Source organism: Pleuronectes platessa, chromosome 2, assembly GCF_947347685.1.
Source record: "Pleuronectes platessa chromosome 2, fPlePla1.1, whole genome shotgun sequence".
NCBI lineage: Eukaryota > Metazoa > Chordata > Actinopteri > Pleuronectiformes > Pleuronectidae > Pleuronectes > Pleuronectes platessa.
The window spans coordinates 20,583,298-20,603,072 of record NC_070627.1 but is presented as its reverse complement, the minus strand read 5'-3'; the positions used below and the strand labels follow the sequence as shown (position 1 = coordinate 20,603,072).

General features: G+C 39.6%; 2 protein-coding genes across 4 annotated transcripts; both read left to right on the top strand.

The window, feature by feature from the left end:
* Window positions 1–917: 917 nt before the first annotated feature.
* Window positions 918–7,587, top strand: zmat1 (zinc finger matrin-type 1). Of its 3 annotated transcripts, none has more exons than XM_053439908.1 (6): window positions 918–1,021; window positions 3,368–3,474; window positions 3,799–3,940; window positions 4,095–4,388; window positions 5,183–5,273; window positions 6,313–7,587. In XM_053439908.1, the coding sequence occupies exons 3-6, from the start codon at window positions 3,805–3,807 to the stop codon at window positions 7,295–7,297; spliced, it is 1,506 nt and encodes a 501-aa protein (XP_053295883.1). In that variant the 5' UTR covers window positions 918–1,021; window positions 3,368–3,474; window positions 3,799–3,804; the 3' UTR covers window positions 7,298–7,587. The 3 variants fall into 3 exon arrangements, with proteins under 3 accessions (XP_053295883.1, XP_053295891.1, XP_053295900.1); XM_053439916.1 differs by having other exon boundaries at window positions 931–1,095; XM_053439925.1 differs by having other exon boundaries at window positions 931–1,478.
* Window positions 7,588–10,758: 3,171 nt separating this feature from the next.
* On the top strand, window positions 10,759–14,655 carry cd8b (cd8 beta). Its single transcript, XM_053438951.1, has 7 exons — window positions 10,759–10,924; window positions 12,113–12,463; window positions 13,173–13,262; window positions 13,512–13,601; window positions 13,701–13,734; window positions 13,876–13,922; window positions 14,066–14,655. The coding sequence occupies exons 1-6, from the start codon at window positions 10,870–10,872 to the stop codon at window positions 13,892–13,894; spliced, it is 639 nt and encodes a 212-aa protein (XP_053294926.1). The 5' UTR covers window positions 10,759–10,869; the 3' UTR covers window positions 13,895–13,922; window positions 14,066–14,655.
* The last annotated feature ends 5,120 nt before the right edge of the window (window positions 14,656–19,775 follow it).

Here is a 19,775-nt window from a genome sequence, read left to right as displayed (position 1 = left end):
GCCATCTTGGTTTTAAGTTATTCCTCATTTCTGGAACAAATGTGTCTAAACAACAATCTAATGATCTCGGATTTGAGGGCTGCTATGATTGTATTCATGTTTATTTATATTTTATTTATAGATAGAGAAACTTTAAAGGATTAAACAAATTAGAATATAATGATAATAAAATCAAATCTAATAAAAAAATACAACCATCTAATTTATAAAAATATATGTTTATATTTTAAAAGAGAAAATAAAAATCTAAAGACGTGAAATTTTATAAAAAATATATTTATTTAATTATAAAAACCTATGTTTAAAATAATTAAAACAAATCTAATGAAATATAGCAATATAATAATTACAAAATATGTATAAATATGAAAAAAATGAATTTCTAATTTCTTTATGTAGGTATTTGCTGATTGTACCATTTGTTTTTCCTATTATTTCTATACATCTTTACATGTATATATAGATATCTTGGAGAGAGAAGCATCCTTCAGGTTCATTGTAATTGAATATGAAGATAATGAAGATCTTTGAATCCTGAAACTATCTACCTCTCATACATTTTTATAGGATGTCTGTCTGCTATTACTCATTGGTAGTGATGGCGAGATGAAGCTTCATAAAGCTTTCCATCCAATTGGTTCGCTTATGGGCCGAAGCTTCATGATGCCTCATTTGCTCTACTACGCCATCAAGTGGACATTAAATGTAAATGTAATTATAATGAAACCACGGCTTTGGTGTGTGAAGCTTTGAATTGAATAAATGATTTAATGGTGTTTGTGATGCCAATACACGTGACACGTACAATAGGGATAATCGTTTATTTATTTTTCGCGCCCCCTTATATCTTGAATCGCATACCAAACCCGCGAACCATTTCCTGAATCAGTGACGTGCTCAGCCGGCTCGCGAGGCTTCGAACGTCATCAACATGAGCCTCGATGCGCGCTTCACACAAATCATCCTCGATTACTCGTCGACACACGCTTCGAAGCCTCGACACGGGAGGACACATAACTAGGTGACGCTGCCCGGACCGGGTTTCATTCATTGAGGCCCAGTGCACGTAAACACAAGAATAACACGAATAAAGAGGTGCGTTTGTTTCTGGTGAAACACGGAGCGCGGTCGGGCGTTGCAGGGACTCCAGCGTTAGCATTAGCCAAACGGCCGCGTTCACTCGAAGCCAACAGCTATTTCGCTGGTGTATACGAAGAGTGATGGCGTCGCACACGGCAGATAAAATTAATTTCACTTGCCCGGAGTAGGGGTGGAAGCAGCGGAAACCCGGCTGCACCTGCGTGTTCTCCGGTATCGGCTAGCTAGCTCCTTAGCTAAACCCGCTAGTGCTAGCTGTTAGACGCTAACTGAAACGCTGGGGGTTTCTCATTGCTTTGGAGCAGGACCCTGTTGATCCTCAGTGCAGCCTGATCGTGCCACCACACAGAGTCAGGGGCTGCTCGTCTTCACAGAGCTCTGTAAGTGGCTGTCGGTCCCCCAACACAGAAAGCCTTTCTTACCATTTAAACCACTGCCTCTTACTGGTAGTTCAGCCTCTCTGGTTAGGGATCCAACAGGTTTTCAGAGCGGAAGCCATCATATACATACTTGTCAGTGGGTGACATTGACTTATCCCTACATGATAGCTTAGTGCTAGTTAAGTGCTAGGACTAGTTCTGTTTAAACATATTTGGTTCTGGTAGGCAGGCAGTTTGGAGGCTCTCACACCCTCTTCAGTTGTCATTCATCAGAATCAGCCACACTCTGTGGCCGGACCAAGCAGTGGGATAACATTACTTTCAAGATGAGGGTGTGACTGGAAACATTTGCTCCTATTTAAAGGTTTGAAACATGATTTGAGATGCAGCAGCGACACTCTCTGTTCTCTTTTAATTTGTACTGTGATTATCATTTGGTAAGTACGACATTTGACATGTATCAGCAGACATGACTTTTTCCCGCAGAATCCATCAGCCTGTACACACAGTTTTAATTATGGCTGTCCAAATGTTATGGAGCTTTGAATATAATTTTAACTAATACACAAAGAAATGCCTTTTTCTAGGAACTCATGGAACAATTATAAAGATGTCCTTAGTCCTTAACTCCAGTGTCAGTTTCACACCTGACAGAGCTGCGATGGTCATTTTCCGCACTGAAAAATACAGCAGCTGTTAATGATTTATTCACTTGCAGCTGATCATCTTAAACATACATCTTAATTTGTAAAAAGTGCATAAACAGAGGAAAAGTAATTGCAGTTGAGGCACTGACAAACATTTAAATAATAAATCAATATGACCACCAGTCATAAAAGCATGGATCAGTTATACCCTATGATTACAGCATACCATATCAATTCATGCACCAAACCATGTAATGGGGAAATTACGATGAAGGGTGAAGTTAAACGTCAGGATCTTTTTTTATCGACTTATTTTCAGGAATCTCATAATGAAACTCACATTTCACAGATTGCTTCTTCACAACCAATTGAGCTTTCATGAGTAGTTCTCACACAGTGTTGTTGCAGGAAGTCAGAAATTTGTGAGTGCTGAATAATTGTGTGAGAGTATGCAGAGCGTTGTCCACTGTATTTATGCAGCCCGGCCAAAGTGCTCGACCTCTTCATGCACTCAAAGGTTCAGTACAGTGAGCAATAAACATGCATCTGGTATTGAACACGCAGGATGAGGCATTCATTATATATGCTGCAAGTGTTTGAGAGGTTAATGTCAAAAAAGAATAATCACATTTAAAATTTTTACAGCAGTTTGGGTGTTTGGTATAATTTAATGAGGATAAGAGCTCTTAGTTCACAGTTGTTTTCCGAAGAACTTATCGTAAATAGTAAATACAACATATGCTCTTTTACGAGGGATAACGTCTTTCTTTAAATGCGTCCTGAGGATGCATCTTGAATCAATGTGAAATTCTGTACACTTTTAACATATAAGATAAGTAACAGCATTTTCCATTGAACAGGAAGTTGTCATTAAAGCATGTTTTGCAGGAAATGCTTGTTTTTCTCGCCATTGTTTTGTGTTATCTTTCTCACTCATGAATGTCGGATGCAATCTTAAATCAATCTTACAACAAAAAATTAACAAATAAGCATTATCTTTTTTATTCAGAAATACAAATGAATCTGTGATTGATCCAAATCATCTAACATGGGGCAAAAGTCAGATTGTTTTTAATCTACAACTATTTGCTAAATACAGATTTGCATTATCTAGAAGTCTGTGAAATTGAAGTTTGAACACTTTTCTGTTGAAGTGATTTAATAAACCATTTTCTTTTTTCATAAATAATCTCCCACTTTGTTGTCTGGGGTTTATTCGTAACAGTTTGCTCTCCCCTCCAGGAGACGAGGAAGAAGAGGAGCTCCTAAAGGGCCTCCTCAGTGACAACTACTGCCACGTGTGTGAGGCTGTGCTGCTATTTGAATCTCAGCGACTGTCCCACTACAAGGTGTGTGCAGCCTCCCGTTCACCTTTTGTCAATTTTCCCTTCATTATATATATATATATATATATATATATATATATATATATATATATAAATACTTGTGTCAGTGGATATTTAAGTTTTACCTCTTGTTTTAGTAAAATAGTTTTTAATAAAATAATGTATCATAAGGATACAACATAACAAAATCCCAAAACACAATTTCTTGTATGCAAACTGTATAAATTGATGAAACTGATCTGAGATATCTTGATAGCTTGCTTACTACTTACTACATTTTGTGCCAGGAAGCATATTCAGCCTGTTCTTGTGCCTGCTCTTTTGCAGTGGACCATGCCTACTGATAAGGACCGTTTCTGTGAGCTGTGTAGCATGGTGTTTAGTTCCCACCTGTCGGCAAAATCTCACTATGAAGGAAAAATCCATGCAAAAAATCTGCGAAAACAAGGTCTCCAGCCCCCAGGAAAGTGTAGGTTGTGTGGTGGAAACTCATCGTAGACTATTTGAATTTTAATATTGACAGATAAACTGTAAATATTGTTTATGGTATGATTTAACTGAAGTTTTGACTAATTTCAAAACACAACTCACATTGATTTAAATGGGATAATTTCTCATTCTAGTCCTGCCCAAGTACACAGACGTGTGTAATTTACCAAGGCTGACTGACGATGCTGAAAATGCTGATCACAAGTCACCCCCAGAGGGGGGTGTGGAGCATCATGAGACCCAGGCAGCCACCACGACTACCCCCAGCACAGAGGTTGATCTGAAGGACCCGAACAGGTACTGCCCTTTGTGTGCAGCTTCCTTCAACAACCGTCAAATGGCTCTGCAGCACTACAATGGACGCAAACACCAGAGAAATCAGGCCAAACAGGAGCTGATCAAAGAGCTGGGAGACGATGTCCAACAAGGTAAAGCAGGACAATTAAGTTTAGCCACACTTTATTTGACATGTATTTTAATAGGCAATATGGAATTAAAAGAATGCATTTAATATTTTTAGACACACTATATGCACAAAGTGTCCTTGTACACAATAAATAACATAAGTAGAAGCTGGCATCAGCACGGCAGCCCAAACAAGCATATAAATGAAGATAAAAGGAAAAAGAAACAATTATAATGGGCCTTAGTGCAGTACATATCTCAGCCAAGGCCCAACAGTCCCCTGAAATTCAATCAAGGTGCACCACATTTCACACACTCATAGATATCAGTTCACCAAACATGGCAGTTTTTTTTTTTATTAAGATCCAATAATTATTGCCCGGGGAATTGGCGTAAATGTTGAAATAAAATACCTGTTTCACAATGTTAAAGAAAGTGGAAAAAATATTCCTGTATCTTCCCCCTGATCCAGATCAGTACCAAAATCACCAAACATCCTTTCACCACATTTCATGGTAATCCATTAAGTTGTTTTTGTATAATCTTGCTTACAAACGACGAACAGACAGGCGTGAAAACATGACCTCATTAATAGGTGGTAGCTGCACAGACAGTGAAGAGAAACCCCATGAATTTTCCAAGCTTTCTAAAAATAACACTGATATTTATAAAGTCCCAGTCTGCCATGAAGGTGTGATTTCATCGGATGAGACTGTTAGGTGTTAGTTCTATGAAAATAAACTGGTGTTGACATGATTTACTTGGTCATATTGTGTCTCTCTTAGATAATAACACAATGTTGGCTCTCTGTCCGCAGCCAACTCCCTGATGTGTCAGACATGTAGTCTGCAGTTTAACTCTGTGGAGATGTATCAAGCACACGTTCATGGAAACAAGCACCAGTTTAGGTAAGGGCATGAATGTTTAGACAAAAGACCATGGTCATTATCACTGTGTCTTCATTTTATAATCAATTTAGCCTCTGCTACACCACACTTCAACTTGCCTTTAGAGAACTTTGTTGACATTAAAGCCTAGTTTTATTAGACTAGACTTCTGCGCCAAAAGTCTGAGACCACTTTATATTGGGGCAGTGGTCTCAGACTTTTTAACCCCACTGTATGTGCTGGTTTATAACCAGCTTTGTGGCTGAGTCCATTGGCTGTTTTCATACATCAACAGGAAAATGTCCCGACAATTTGGTCCAGACTTTGTCCGTTTGTCTTTTCACATATGAAGAAAGTAGAAGGAGATTCTACAGTCAGACGCGTTCAATTGAGGGCTGACGCAGGAGGCAGGACATAACATAAATTATGTAAACAATATCACATGTTATTGTTAACTGAACATCAACATTATCATCAAAAGCTGTGTCCTCTACTTGTTTCGCACCTCTTTTTCATCCAGAGATATTTTTATTCTTTTTTTCTTTACATTGGATCCCTCCCTATCTGGAGTTTATACCCGAGGGCCATCAGGAGAAACTCAGGAAATTGTCTGCAGCCTCTGACCTGGAGATTTTTGTTCTTTAGATTATTGCTGGAGATAATCCAGAGTTCAGTGCATGTTTGAAAGCAGCTACTCACAATTTGGTTGAGAAAAGCAGCCTGAGATGGGACATAACATCATCTTAACCCTGAATATAGCAAACTCTATGAGATAATTACCACCAGCCTGAGGAAGAAGGCCTCCAGAATTCCTCCAGTGTTCAGTATGCACACTATCTTTGCTTTTATCATACATACAACCTCACAGGATGGCCGTATTGCACTGTCTGCTGGTTGTGTAAGTAAGGAATAATTCGACATGTCAATTTAACCTAAAGAAGTTGATTGTTGTATAATTTACATTTCTGTAGGTTTGTTTTTCTGGTGCCTACGGTTAACAATCACAATCTATCACCAGACTGACCAGCATCTTAATTCCTGTTCACATTCTTTTCAACAGGGAGAAGAAGGTCACCGACCTGTGCAAATCCCAACAGAAAGTCTACGGCACGTTTGCAGATGAGCTGGCGGATTACGTTCAGGCTCAGAGAGCTCGTGGAATTACTCCCAAGTCAGGTCAAGTCCAACATCTGGGTGACACACAAATGGAGGATGAGGAAAAAGAAGAGGGAGTAAAGGTAGCGTTTGATAAGAGACATATCATAGAACTAAATAAACCTATGCCCAGCCTTACTACCACCTCTGACCCTCGTCATTCACGCCCTAGTAGTTGCTACCCAGCTGAAGGGCGGCATCCTCCAAATCAGGGCCCTCCCTGGCCTCCTCACAGCTGGGACTACAACTTCCCTCCTCCAGTCCTCCCAGGCGGTCCACAGTTAACCAGTCGGCCCATGAAAAGAAGGAGACCCAGAAAAACGTCCAGCTCCTCCTCGTTCACTGCGTCATCATCTTCCTCTTCCTCCTATTCCTCTTCTGATAGAAGCAGCATGAGTGACAGTGATGACAGCAAATACAAGCGGAGAGAAAAACGGAGGATTAGAAGATCCAAGAAGGAGAGAGGGCGGAGAGCAAGAGATGAGGAGTTCGACAAAGAAGAGAGGCAGGGAAAATCGCAGAGGAAGGAACGAGACGATGATGAATTTATGAGGAAACAGGAGGAATCTGGAGAGTGGGAGCAAGAGAGGAGGGGGAAAAAGCTAAAGAAACATGGCAAGAGGAGACGAAAAGACAAAAAAAACCTGGATGTGAACTTTGAGGGGGAGGGAGGAGATGGGGCGATGACCAATGCAAATCCAGAAGAGATGGACAATACAAAATACACTGAAGTGCATATTCAGGCTGAAATTAATGTTGAAGAGGAGGAGGGGGAGCAGGATGAATCGGCCAAACCCAAATACAGGAAAGAGAAGAAGAAAAATAAAGAGAGAGAAGATACTAGGACGGAAGAGGAGAAGCTATGGGATGTCTCCATCTTGGGCTGTTAGAGCAGGATTTTGAAAAAGTATAAATGCATTTATTAAACTCATGTTGACAACAGTTAACAAAGGGTTAATGTCACCATCTGCAGGGGAAGTGTTCTCCATAGCTGTGTTAACTTATACACACAAAATAATTGTTGTGTCATTGTGTTTGGAGGGTTTACGTTACACATAGCTCAGCTGTGATAACTTTGTTTTTTCACTATGGCACTTATTAAAATATTTCAGTAAATCAATGTGCACAGTCAACCTCAGATAATGTCTGTCATGTTTATAAACTCTTATTTTCTTGCCTATTTTTTTGAATCATCAATCACTCATCTTGACCTATTGATTAGCACTACTATGTTTGTATATCTGCTCCTCGCAAGGCTGCGTTTGATTGTGTTCCCTCTAGCAGCCTGTGGTTGGCGCTGTTGAGCTTCAACGGAACAGTAACGCAAATGGAAGCCCACAGTTCAAGTCATTTCATTTCTTGTGAAGTAATGTCTGCTTGCACTTAAGAAACACACAAACAAGGCTAACTGAATATAATGTTAATGATATGATACAACAGGCCTTGAGCACTTTGTACATTCACTTCAACACCATAATACTGTTTATAAACAAACAGGAGGGTGTGGAGGCATTGCCCCAGTGCATTCTGCGTGCATGTGTGACACCCCCATTGCACATGTAAAAAGCACATAAAGTGTTTGGGGTCAGACAGGTGCAATAGTTCAAATGAGGACAGCTCTTTACAAACTTCAGAATTCATGTTCAGGTGCAATATGTGATGAACTGAACAGAAACAGTTTACAATAGTTAAAGGTGCCGGAAAAGAGACACATTATTTACGTTAATCCACATTTTTCCCTTCTTGATCCATTAGGAAAGAAGTTTCCGACGTGTCTAAAATATAAAAACCCGGACTGGCCAAGCAGCTGTCTGATCTATGTACTTATTCGCCATAAAACACTTCAGCCCGCATTACTATGTTTTTTGAGTCTATATTTCCTCAAACTATTAACAGGGTAGTTCGTGGACAACATTGCGAAAACCTTTCCAATAAGTGATATATAGCTTTCTACTGTTGTCCGCCGTATGAAATAGATGGTTGGTTTTATTTTGCTGAAGAGTTTTCAAGGAACAGTTCTGAAGGCATTCTGGACTTTGACAAGACTTCACACTGAACTGGTGGTCACACTACTCTACACGCAGGTGCCATAAGAAGCTGTCGGTACATGCTCTTAACAGGCCATGAGATTAACAGGTCAGTTGAAGGTTCAGTATAAGGACTATTTTGCATTGTGTCAGGAGCCTTGGAACAGATTGGTGCACAGTATTTACTTGTTGGAATAACTGATAAGTGTTTCACTGGATTCAAAGTGAAAAATCTGCTTTAAAGTATGTTTAAAAGCGAAAATTTAATTGACTTTGAATTAAAGTTTGATCATAGCTCAATACACGTGTTAAAAGCAAATGTAAATGACGAAAGTTGATGAAGATGATGAACTGCTGCTGTGGCAAAGACTTGATGTTTGAATTTTAAATTCCTAGATGTGTTCCTAGTCACACATCTAGGAATTTTCAACTCCTAGATGTGTGACTTTTGCAATGGCATGGACCTAAACTAAACTTTCACAGCATTGGCTGATGACAGCAGGAGAGAAGTGAAATGAGAACAAGATTTGCCTTTGAATTGAAGCGTCGGCGCACAGAGAGCAACAAAGGCTTTGTAGCGGAGCGATGTGTAAAGAGCAGCTCCGTCTGAGGCCCCCTGAGATCTCCTGTTTTCAAAGAATCCTGTGGTCTTGTTCCCTGTGTCGCTCGAGGCCTCGACCCCCGTAGAGCGATACGGTGCCCACATCCTCTCATTTTTAAGACCCCCGCCAGACCGTTATACGCCCTCACCTTGACACACACACACGTTTAGCTTCATCAGTCTGAGTTCTGTGGATGATAGGACTTGTGAACAGGCAAAAGCATTTTAAGTTTGTCTTTTAAGTCAGATATAAATTACAATGAAATAACCTGTGGTTCCTTGGGTTTTCATAATGTCAAAACCGCTCATGAATGCAGAATCTCTCTGAGTCTGTCATGTAATTTGGGGTTGTTACATCAATAGACGAGCAAAAGTCCTGTGTCGTTCATTGTTTCCAAACGTAAAGATTTTCTGTTTTCTGTCACATGTGAGGAACCTTCGGCTGATATTTGGCAAAGTAAAGTCTATTTAAAGAAAATCCCTGAGGCTTTTGAGGATTCCAATGGGAAATCGTGCACTTTTTTGACATTTTAAAGACTGAGCCATTAAACAATTGATACACAAATCAATCAATGCTGTAAATAATTGGTAGCTGAGACCCTTAACTACTCATTAGTTACATAACAAACTGAACCTGTCATACTGTATATGTGAGTGCCAGATGACAGCCAGATTGAACACAAACCAGCCCCCCTCGTTTTCACTTTTTCATAGTGTTAGTCAAAGGATCTACTTTATAATTAAAAAGTGGATATTTGCCTTTAATTATTTTGAACTATGTCAGATTGATCCAAAGTGAGAATGATTTAACATTCATGTGACAAAGAAAGAAAAGGATCAAGAAGAAATGCAGAGGGCCATTTCTTTAGAATATATACTAAGTTAAAACATCCCACTTAAAATCAACTTCTGCTCATTAAGATAACTGGAAAACATATTCAAGCTGTTGAAATAATTAAGAATGAATTATTTCATTGTTAAACTTTATGTATCCACTGATACTGATACCAGTGCAGTTTATCCTGATGCAGCTGAATAAAAATGAACCTTTTCAGAGAGGATGAAGCATTTCAGCGGTTTATGTTTGCCAGATACCGTGCACATGTAAGAAACGTGCCTTCATTCCTGCAGTTTAAGAGAAATAATTGAACCAACATACTATACATCATTTATACTATTGACCCCTTGTTTCCAGCTCCTACCTAAACGTTAAGCTCCGTACACTGGTATTCCCTATCCGTGCTCTGCAGCGCGGCGTGAAGCTGCTCTATGTGGGACTCCGCTGAGCTCTAGGTCATGCACCTGGGCAGAGACCACAGTGCTGCAAACTGCTGCAAGTGAACACACTACTTTTATATTGCTTGATATGTGGTCTCATGTCAGCTGTGATGAAACAACTCCATGTTTTCATCTCTTAACCATCATCCATGACACACTTCATAAATATTATGTAGAGCTGAATGTTTCTCCATTAACAACCTGCATCTCTGAGGTGAAAACAACTGTTGTTTGTTGGACACAAACGTCAGGATCAGACGATCAGCATCTGGTTAATGCTGGAATCATGTTCCCCCGCTGTCTGCTGTGTTGTTACACAGGCTTCAGTGTAAGTGGTCTTTTCGGCAGTGCTGCTGTGAGACCCACTCTGATAGGCCCTGAGTGCGTCACACTGGGGTTTCACCTTGACGACTCACAGGGCCCTGTCTACTCAGTTCCTCCCATCTTCTCTGACAGATAGATAAGCAGGAAAAGAAAGTATCAGCAGTTTCCCTCGGCTACCACTCAGCACATAAACACGCGTACACACACACACACACACTTGCGACAAGCCAAGATGACCACGCTGCCGCTGGCATGGACACTGTTGACTGTTTCTCTGTGTACAGCAGGTAGGACCATGGTATTTCTAAATATCTGCGTTAGCTTGTAAGGCTCCATCATTGTCGACATCATCACTCGGTCAGGGGCCTGCAGCGAGGGAAGTGTTGATGTCTCCTCAAGCTGAAAAGTATCTCACGTATAACCTAAATTATGTCATAAACTTTTCTAGTCCTAATAGTTTGGGCTGAGAGATGAAATATGTTTTGAAGGATCCATCTCTTGCATTGGACAGTTTGAACCGGCCGATCCAGCAGCCTTTGATTGAATTGTTAAAACTGTATTCGCCAAACTGCCGTGCAGGTTACCTCATTTTTTTCTATCTTAGGATTTATACAATACGATACATGACTGATGCAGTTAATACGTAATTGAATTGATTAGTACAAAGATGCAAAATGCACAGTGATGATTAAAGTTACAGTCATGACCCTGTTGGTGCTCTGCGGCAGGTTCATTTTATATCATTCATTTATATTTATTATATATTGTCGCTCTACCAAAGTATTTAAACGAGGTGTTTTGTAAAGTCAGACTCATTATATAAATATATCATCTGTTTGGTGAATTCTTGAACGCCGCGCTTTTCGTAAATTTCATATATGTTGACAAGAACAAGATGATCAGTTCAGTGAGTCTTAACCTTCCCCACACACAGGCAGCCTCTCTTACCTTTAGACATTTCATAAGACGAGTCATTGCAACAGGCGTAAACCTACACACCTGACTTGAAACAGCTCTTCCTATGAAGCCATCCCTGAAACATTGCATAAATGCTAAAGCAGTCTCCTCGTAAACCCATTTTAAAATGTCACCTTCACAAGTTTAAAATATAGACGAGAGATTTCTTCACTCCCCGGCTTCATCTCCAGTCGCGTGACACGGGCGATAGTTGTAGTGTTTCTATGTTGGTTTTTTTCTGCGTTGAAGTACAATCACTTTTTTGTGCTTCTACTTTACAATTACTCTTAATTTTACGTAGAGAGACTGCACATGCACGTTGTGTACAAAAGTTTCTGTACCCCAAAGATGACTGAGTAAACATTTTAAGACAATACATGATTTCAGAGTTTGGCCTCGACTGCGCTATAGCGTTCGAAAGCCTAAACTGTTGATGATAAAAGGGCAAAAACTCTCAATTCAGGCTGTATGAGTTGACTAAAGGTGTCTCAAACCTTCTTCTGTTTTCTGTTGCTTAGGTTCGAGCCAGATCCTCGTACAAGAACCCGTCAAAGTTCTGTATCCTGAGATCTCGAGTCTGGAGAATATTGAGTGCGACTGCATCAACTCCTGTGACTCTGTCTACTGGTTCCGCAGGACTTCCCTTCAACGCGACCTACAGTTCCTGGGCAAATGCAACACTGCTGAGCGTGTTACCTACGGGACTGGTGTAGAAAAGGCACAGTTTAAACTCACTAAGAGAGGGAATGCTGCCTTTGTGCTGCGCATCAACAGTGTGAGGGCGGACGATGAAGGGACTTATTCCTGCGTCCTAAAGGACAAGAGCGGTCAAGAAACGTGGAGGTCTGGGACTGTTCTTCGGCCGGGAGGTTTGTATGCTGAAATTTCAAGAGCGTCATTTACAGCAGCAAATATCAAGAGTTTGAATGAAAATAATAAACAAATATCTGCCCTTTTATCTGAGTGACATCAAACACAATATTTTAACACTTATTGTCAATTAAAATGTTGACTCTATGTAGCACCAGGTACGATGCTGCGTGCACAGTCGCTCTCTTATTATCATTCCTAACTCTCCACTTTCTACGATCCTTGAAAAAAGTTATTCTAACAAATCAAAAAAATTATCTTATTGGACACTGGTTATTAATCCTTTGCCTTAGATCATTAGTTCTGACCAAATGCTGTGTTTTCAAGGTAGCCTCACTGATCTGAGTGCGCCGGCCGAATTCTTTGAGTTATCGGAAGCTCCAAATTTATGTACAATCAAAAACTTTGGAGAGATAGAACTGACATCTTTCTAAAATGTACGTGTACAGTCCATTTTTAATGTCTTTGAGTTAAGCAAAACTGTCCACTGGCCCAACAGGTACATGCAAGTCATACGCAAGCAATGTACATGATGTATTTGTAGAAAGAACATGTGCCTTAGACTGTGGTCGGTAAAATGTATGATTTGTGCTCGAAAATAGGGACAGGTTGGAAATGTCTAGATCTGTTTAGGTCCTTAAAAGATTCCTTATCGTCTTGCTTCAGTTTGCTTAGTTGTCATCTGTCTATATGGTTCTTATCTGACAGGGACCCCTCCGACGCCACCTCCAAAGCCAAAACCCAAACCTCCGGTCAAGTCCGTCTGCCGCTGTAGCCCAAAGAAGAAACCTACCCATGGTGAGTTATCTAGAATTAGCTATGAAGGAAAATGAGAGCTTGCGTAGATGGCAGTTCATAATCTGTATGTTGTATGTCATCGCTCGGGTTCATAGGCCTCATGATATGAAAGCACATTGTGAGTTTACATGTTTTAAATCGTCTGTGCTGCTCCAGAAGAAGCCATGTCTTATATCTCCGATGGCTACAATGCAATAAGCTACCTGGTTTAAGGGAAACCTTGCTGTGTATATTGTGTGTCTGCTCTAGATGGCTGTGACTACCTGGTTTTGTGGCCGTTGGTTGGAGCCACTGCAGCCCTGGCTCTGGCTCTCATCTGCACACTGTACTACTTCAGTCGTGAGTATAGGGCTAAATGGTTTATAGAGTTCAAAGTATACTGACATATATTTGTATATCTATGGGTCTCATTTTATTTTAACACTTTCTCGCGTACAGGGCTTCCAAAGAAATGCCGCCACCACTTTGAGAGGTAAGAGTGATTACTTTTCCTTTATGATGAAAAATAAATATAGACTAGAAACTGCAAAATCTAGATTATATTATTTTATAATCTAGATTTACCTCATTGGCTATACTTAAGCATTTATTTGTTTTGTTTTGCTCCATTAAGGATAAGACTTAAGCCCTGAATCAATACATCCACAGCTGAGACTCACGGTATGTTAATTTTGCTAGTCTATTTATATAAATGACTTATTGTATGTGTAATCAAATGTTTTCAGGTAAATCATAGGGTCGTTAATTCTGTCTGAATATTTAAGATCTTTCATATAAACCAACACTTGCTTCTGTTTCTACAGAAGCTGAAGAGCTTCATTTAAGCTGGTGTCCAGTGGAGAATGACGGCCGGGATTCAGATCTGCTCTGCGGCCGACAACCCGTCGGGTGCAGTCAGATTAAATGTTCGCCCGGACTGTAGCTTCAGCAGCAGATATATGTGATATATGTAAATTGTGATTTATCGACTAATTTCTCCTGCATGTTTTACAACACAGAGCTCCAGCAAGTTTGAATTTAACCCAAGTGCTGTTATTTTCATCTGTAAAAATCAATATGCAGATTTCAGGTTTGTGAGGTGTTATTTTATAATTTTATAAATAAAAGTTGGGACACTTCAAAGCTGTACTTTTCTGTGGTACAAATGTGTTATGTAGATTACCCGGAATATTTTAATTGACACATAAAAAGCAGGTAGATCATAAGACAGCTCCAATAGGAATCGCTAATTGCTTTCTTTGCTATCTACTTTAGTTGTTTCGTATTTTACATTGTTTTAAGTGTAAGTGTTCAAACAACAATCTTGAAGGAAACAACTCGCTCAAGTTTTCGTTTCTGTGAAGATTCGTCTATAAAATCAATGAATCAATAAAATTGTATATTTCCAATCATTTACAGGTGTGTCTCTCTTTATACTTATTAAATTTGTTTTATAACAATCCACTGTCTCCTATATACAGATAGTCACACTTTTTGTGTGCTTTGCTCTAGGGCACTTCAGCAACAGCAATAATGATAACACAGGTCCAGCTCAAATGCTGATTGTGTCTCCAATGACAACGATGACTTGTGCATTATTGTCTAATGTTAGTAAGAAGTCAGACACTTTAATTGTTTGTTGCTATGTGTCGTACGAGTGAAAGAGTTCTGTGCCTGAAAAGAAGAGAAAGAGAAGTTTGGGAGTGGGTGTCGTACTTTTGTTCTTCCATCGTCGATATTGTGTTTGGCGGAAGTTGAGTAGGTGAGTGACAGGGCTCAGTTTCTTCCTCTACTTTTGATGTATAAACTTGCATCACATTCAGTTTCTGTTGATCTGCCTCCAATGGAAACAATTAACTTCAATGATACAGTCTTAAATCTTAAAGTCACTTCACTGCAAACTGTGTCTGTCGCTCGTTTCAGAAGGTTTCTCTCTCTCTCTCTCTCTCTCTCTCTCTCTCTCTCTCTCTCTCTCTCTCTCTCTCTCTCTCTCTCTCTCTCTCTCACACACACACACCTGTGCGATGGAGGAGTGTAAAGAAACGACCTAGCTGATGGGTTTTCAGGTTTCGGGGAGCGTGTGCACGACCCTTTCCTGTGTGCTGGAGAGAGACAGAGCCGTCTTCACTGAGATGCTCGGCTTCGCTCAGCTTTGAGCTCCTCATCCCCCCTAAAACAAAAAGACCACAAAAATACCACAGACCCAACCACAGGCACTGACAGAGAACGACAGAGAGCCTGACACGTTTGACATGAGAAAACTGTATAAAAAACTTGAAGACAACTTCTTTTGGTAGTGTGCTTTATTTGATGTAATACATCATCATCATCTTCATCATTTCTTCAAATGGATGTCTGCATCTTTATTAATTGATATGAGTTTCTTACATTAAATTAAAGGAGAGTGAAGGAACATGCCTGATGGATTCCTGTATCTACCGTTGTTATTTTAAAATCAAATCAAACATCTTCAGTCTTTAATAGTGCTGTGTGTGTCCTGCCCGACATGTACATTTAGAGGAAAGCAGACCAAGATTAGATCCAGTTACTAATTTTACAGTTTGACTCATTGAGTGATTAAAGTTATTCAAACAAAGGCATCAGCACCACGAGAACCAGCCGTCAAACTCTTTAGAGAAAACTAATGTCAAGGATTGATGGCGGGATGGATTAATTTGAGTCTTTTTAGGTGTAGGCTGACCTAATAAACTGGCTACTGCATTATCATCGTTTTTGGTAGATGTTTCAGAAGATTTTGTCACATTTCTCAGTTCCAAGAGTCATGAATGAATCCAGGAGGCATGGTCGAGTGCAGAGAACTCATTTATAATTACATAGGTGTGTAAATAATTGTAAAAATAAAAAAAACACAGTACAAATGAAATACAGACCAGGGTATTTGATAAAAAAACATATGTCTGAGTTGAATACTGCACTTTCTTTTAGTAACTAATTACATATAAAAACTGCTCCTCTACTGTGTGTTGAGTAGAATCATAATCAAATTGTATTACCTTCATAAACATTTAGAGAGATACATTAATGTGTAGTAATCTTAGTGTTGAAATGTTTGAAAATGTTATAAACATACACTCACCTGACTATAGTTTAAGTTAGGTAGAAATAGTTCAGTTTTTCATAAAAATATCTTTAATTTCTTTCTCAAATTCAACTGAAGACAGTCAAAAGAAAAAACAGCCGGGAAATCAGATGTTGAACTAAAGTACAATCTAATGTAGACCCACTGTTTTATTCTTAATATTCTAATGTAGTACTTTCACAGCATTCGATGATATATATTTTTATATATGAGAAAGTATAATACGTATGAGAGACATATGTCGTACATCGCTGATCGGGAAAATACAGTTGAGTTTATATCTTATATTCAATTTCTGCCAAAAGATTCCTTTCCCCTAAATCCCCAATGTTTAAATCAAGAATATGCACAAAATACAAGGACACAACTGAAAGATAGAATTTCTGATTTCAAAAATGAAAATGTAAAGTGGTGAAGTCTGCAACACAACAAATACGCAGGCTCATGCTTTAAAGGATCGTTTAACTTCATGTATATTCACAGGATAGTGTAAGTCTTTATCTATTTTAACAATCAAAGTCACACAAGAGACTGAATGAATATACAAGTCTGTTTATGATATAAATTCTATATAATCACTTTTTCATATACCCTTTATTTATGTATACATTTACAGTTACAAGTGGTAAACTGAATAGAAATATATAAGATTTGATTTCGCCCTTTTTCACAAGAGACAAAAACTTAATTATAATTTAAACATGAAAATGAATTTGCAAACCTACATATGCAGTGTCAACAGGAAGTCCTGGTGACAAATGCTGAACGAACACTTGCATCAGTCAGGCACCTGCTAGTGTTCAATTCCTCCATTTCAGAGCTCTCCATCGCAACTTACCCTGGTTGTTACTTCCCCCTTGCAACTCCATTTCCCACAATGCCTGAAACTGCCGGTCCAGCGACGGAACAGTGACAAGTGAAGAAGATGCCTTAATATAGAGGCTGTTGTCCGAGTGTAAGGACGTCCTTTCTGTCCGCTTTTGAATTTCAAGCTGTGCGACACAAGGGTTCTCTCTCACCGACGTTCCCTGGTCACCCACTACATGCCACACACACACATACAGGTTTGAGTTTCAGGTTGGATACCCTCTGTGTGACTAAGACAGGGAAGCCCATGCAGGTGTTGGAGTGACTCAGACCTGAAACAGAGGATGGAAAGGTGAGGTGGGCTCACTGAGGACGTTCTGACTGGGTCTCCCCTCTGACACACAGCATCAACAGAATCCCCTGCTTACCGAAAATCTGGCCGAAACCTGAAACCATCATGGTTTCCATCACGGTGTCATTTGTAATAGCTATCAGAGTAACTTTTGAAAAACACAAATCAAACGTAAGTTGAGATGATAACGAAGATTTAAGAAATTGTGTGAGAGGGGGAAGAGGAAGTTTGTACAGCTGGTTAATGTTTCCTCCTCTCTGCTATTCAACTCTCTTTCTCTGTTTCTCCACCCACCAGTGGAACAGATAAATCGCCCACTGGAGCCAAAATGTCACCTATTGTTGCCCATCACCAAATTGTTGCATTTTACTTTCCATTACTGTAGAGGAAATAGGACGGGCCCGGAGTTGCGCCACAGCTGCTGTAGCTCTCAATCTCTCCTCATCCGATCGCATTAGTTTCACTTCCCCACAACTGTTAGAGCAGGTTTCACAGTGAGCGAGTGAGTTTAAATCAAGTCACACAGGGTTATGTTAGAATTTTCCTTTGAATTCCTTGAGCAAAGCTTGTGAAATCTGTGTTCACATGAACATAACAAACTGATACTCAGCAATGTTACTGGACTGATTGGTGGTGAATTTTGTTTCTGGTGTCATCTTTCCTCAAATCTTTTTGAAAAAAAAAAGTTATTGTTTAACGCGAGTGGCTGAATATTCTCCTGTTGGCCGATGCTCTTTCAAAATTTCAAATTGGCACTAACAGTTTCTCTTATTGGACCCTTTTAGACTGTAAAAATGGACGACATGACAGCTCCCCAAAAGTGAGGCCAGTTGTTCAATGGCCACCTGGTGGCTGGCTGCAATATGATCATAAACCCTTGCTCCGTTAGATGATGGGACCTGGACCCAAATAAAGATCTAAAACTTACAATAAATGTATCTCAATTAGGGTTTCTGTCTTCTCAGGTATTTCTTATTACACTGATGTTTGTGAAGGTTTAAGATTTTCATCTCTTATTTTTAACTCTTAAAATGGTGTGAAACGTCATGATTGTCAGGGTGGGATGAGCAGGTGGAACCAAAAGCAGAAGCAAGGCAGATCCAATCCGAAAAAACTGAATTAATTGAAATTAAAAATAAAACAAGGGGTAGAGCCAGAAGGAAACACACTTTGAGTTGACTTAAATACAATCTGAACCCATGACAATCACTCAGACATGTTGCACTTTTCACCACAACCCAACCATTGATGTCACAGGAGTCATTTTCCATTGGCTCTGTCAGCGTTTGTTGGTCCTGCAGTGACATATTATTTCACATTAAAGGTTCAGAGTGTAGAATTTAGTGCCATCTAGTGGCAGAGTTGCTGCAGCTGAATACCCCTCACATCACCCTCCCCTTCCGAACATGAAAGAAAACCTGTGGAAGCCTTCAGTTGTCAGAAAAACTCAAAAGGTGTTTAGTTTGTCCAGTCTGGGCCACTGTAAAAAACGGTGTGCTCTGTAGAGAGGACCCGCTCCCGATGTAAATATAAAGTATTCAAATATAAAGGGCCCATTCTAGGGTAAAGAGAAGGTCCCTGTCTCCTTATTGGTGGAACAAGCTCCACAATGACATCAGGAAAGCAAAAAGTCCTCATCTCTTCCTATAACTTGGATAAAAAAAATCCTAAATAAATAAGAAAGTAGCCCTTTAGTAGCACTCGTATTGCTCTTACATGTAGCACTTGTGGTTTGGCTTTCTTGAAGCAAATTGTACTTTCTTGATTCTTGTTGTTCTGGGTTTATACCCTCATGGTGAATGCAATTATTGTAAGTCGCTCTGGTTAAAAGCGTCAGCTAAATGAATTGTAATGTAAAGAAAACATCCAATTGTACAATTTAGATGAAACACACTGTGAAAACATCATTAGGATTATTTTATATTAAATTTCTGCCAAAAGATCCCTTTCCCCTAAATCTTACACAATGAACCTTTAACACAGTGTTACGCTGGAATAATGGTAATGTGTTCAAAGTATTATGAAAGACATATGTCACATCTCAGACAGGAGGGAGAAAGGTCATAGTCTCTTACTTAAAGAGCCTTCACAGGTTCCTGCTTCCATTTGTGTATAAAGACGAGTCTGTTGAAATATGTTCTTACTGAAATTCAAATGAGACTTTTCACACCCACAACAGGGCTGTATTTGTGTTAAGTGAGCTGCCACACACATGTTTTCTCTGTGTTGTGCACGTTGTGCCCCTCATCCTCTCTCAGCCCACACACTGTGGCAC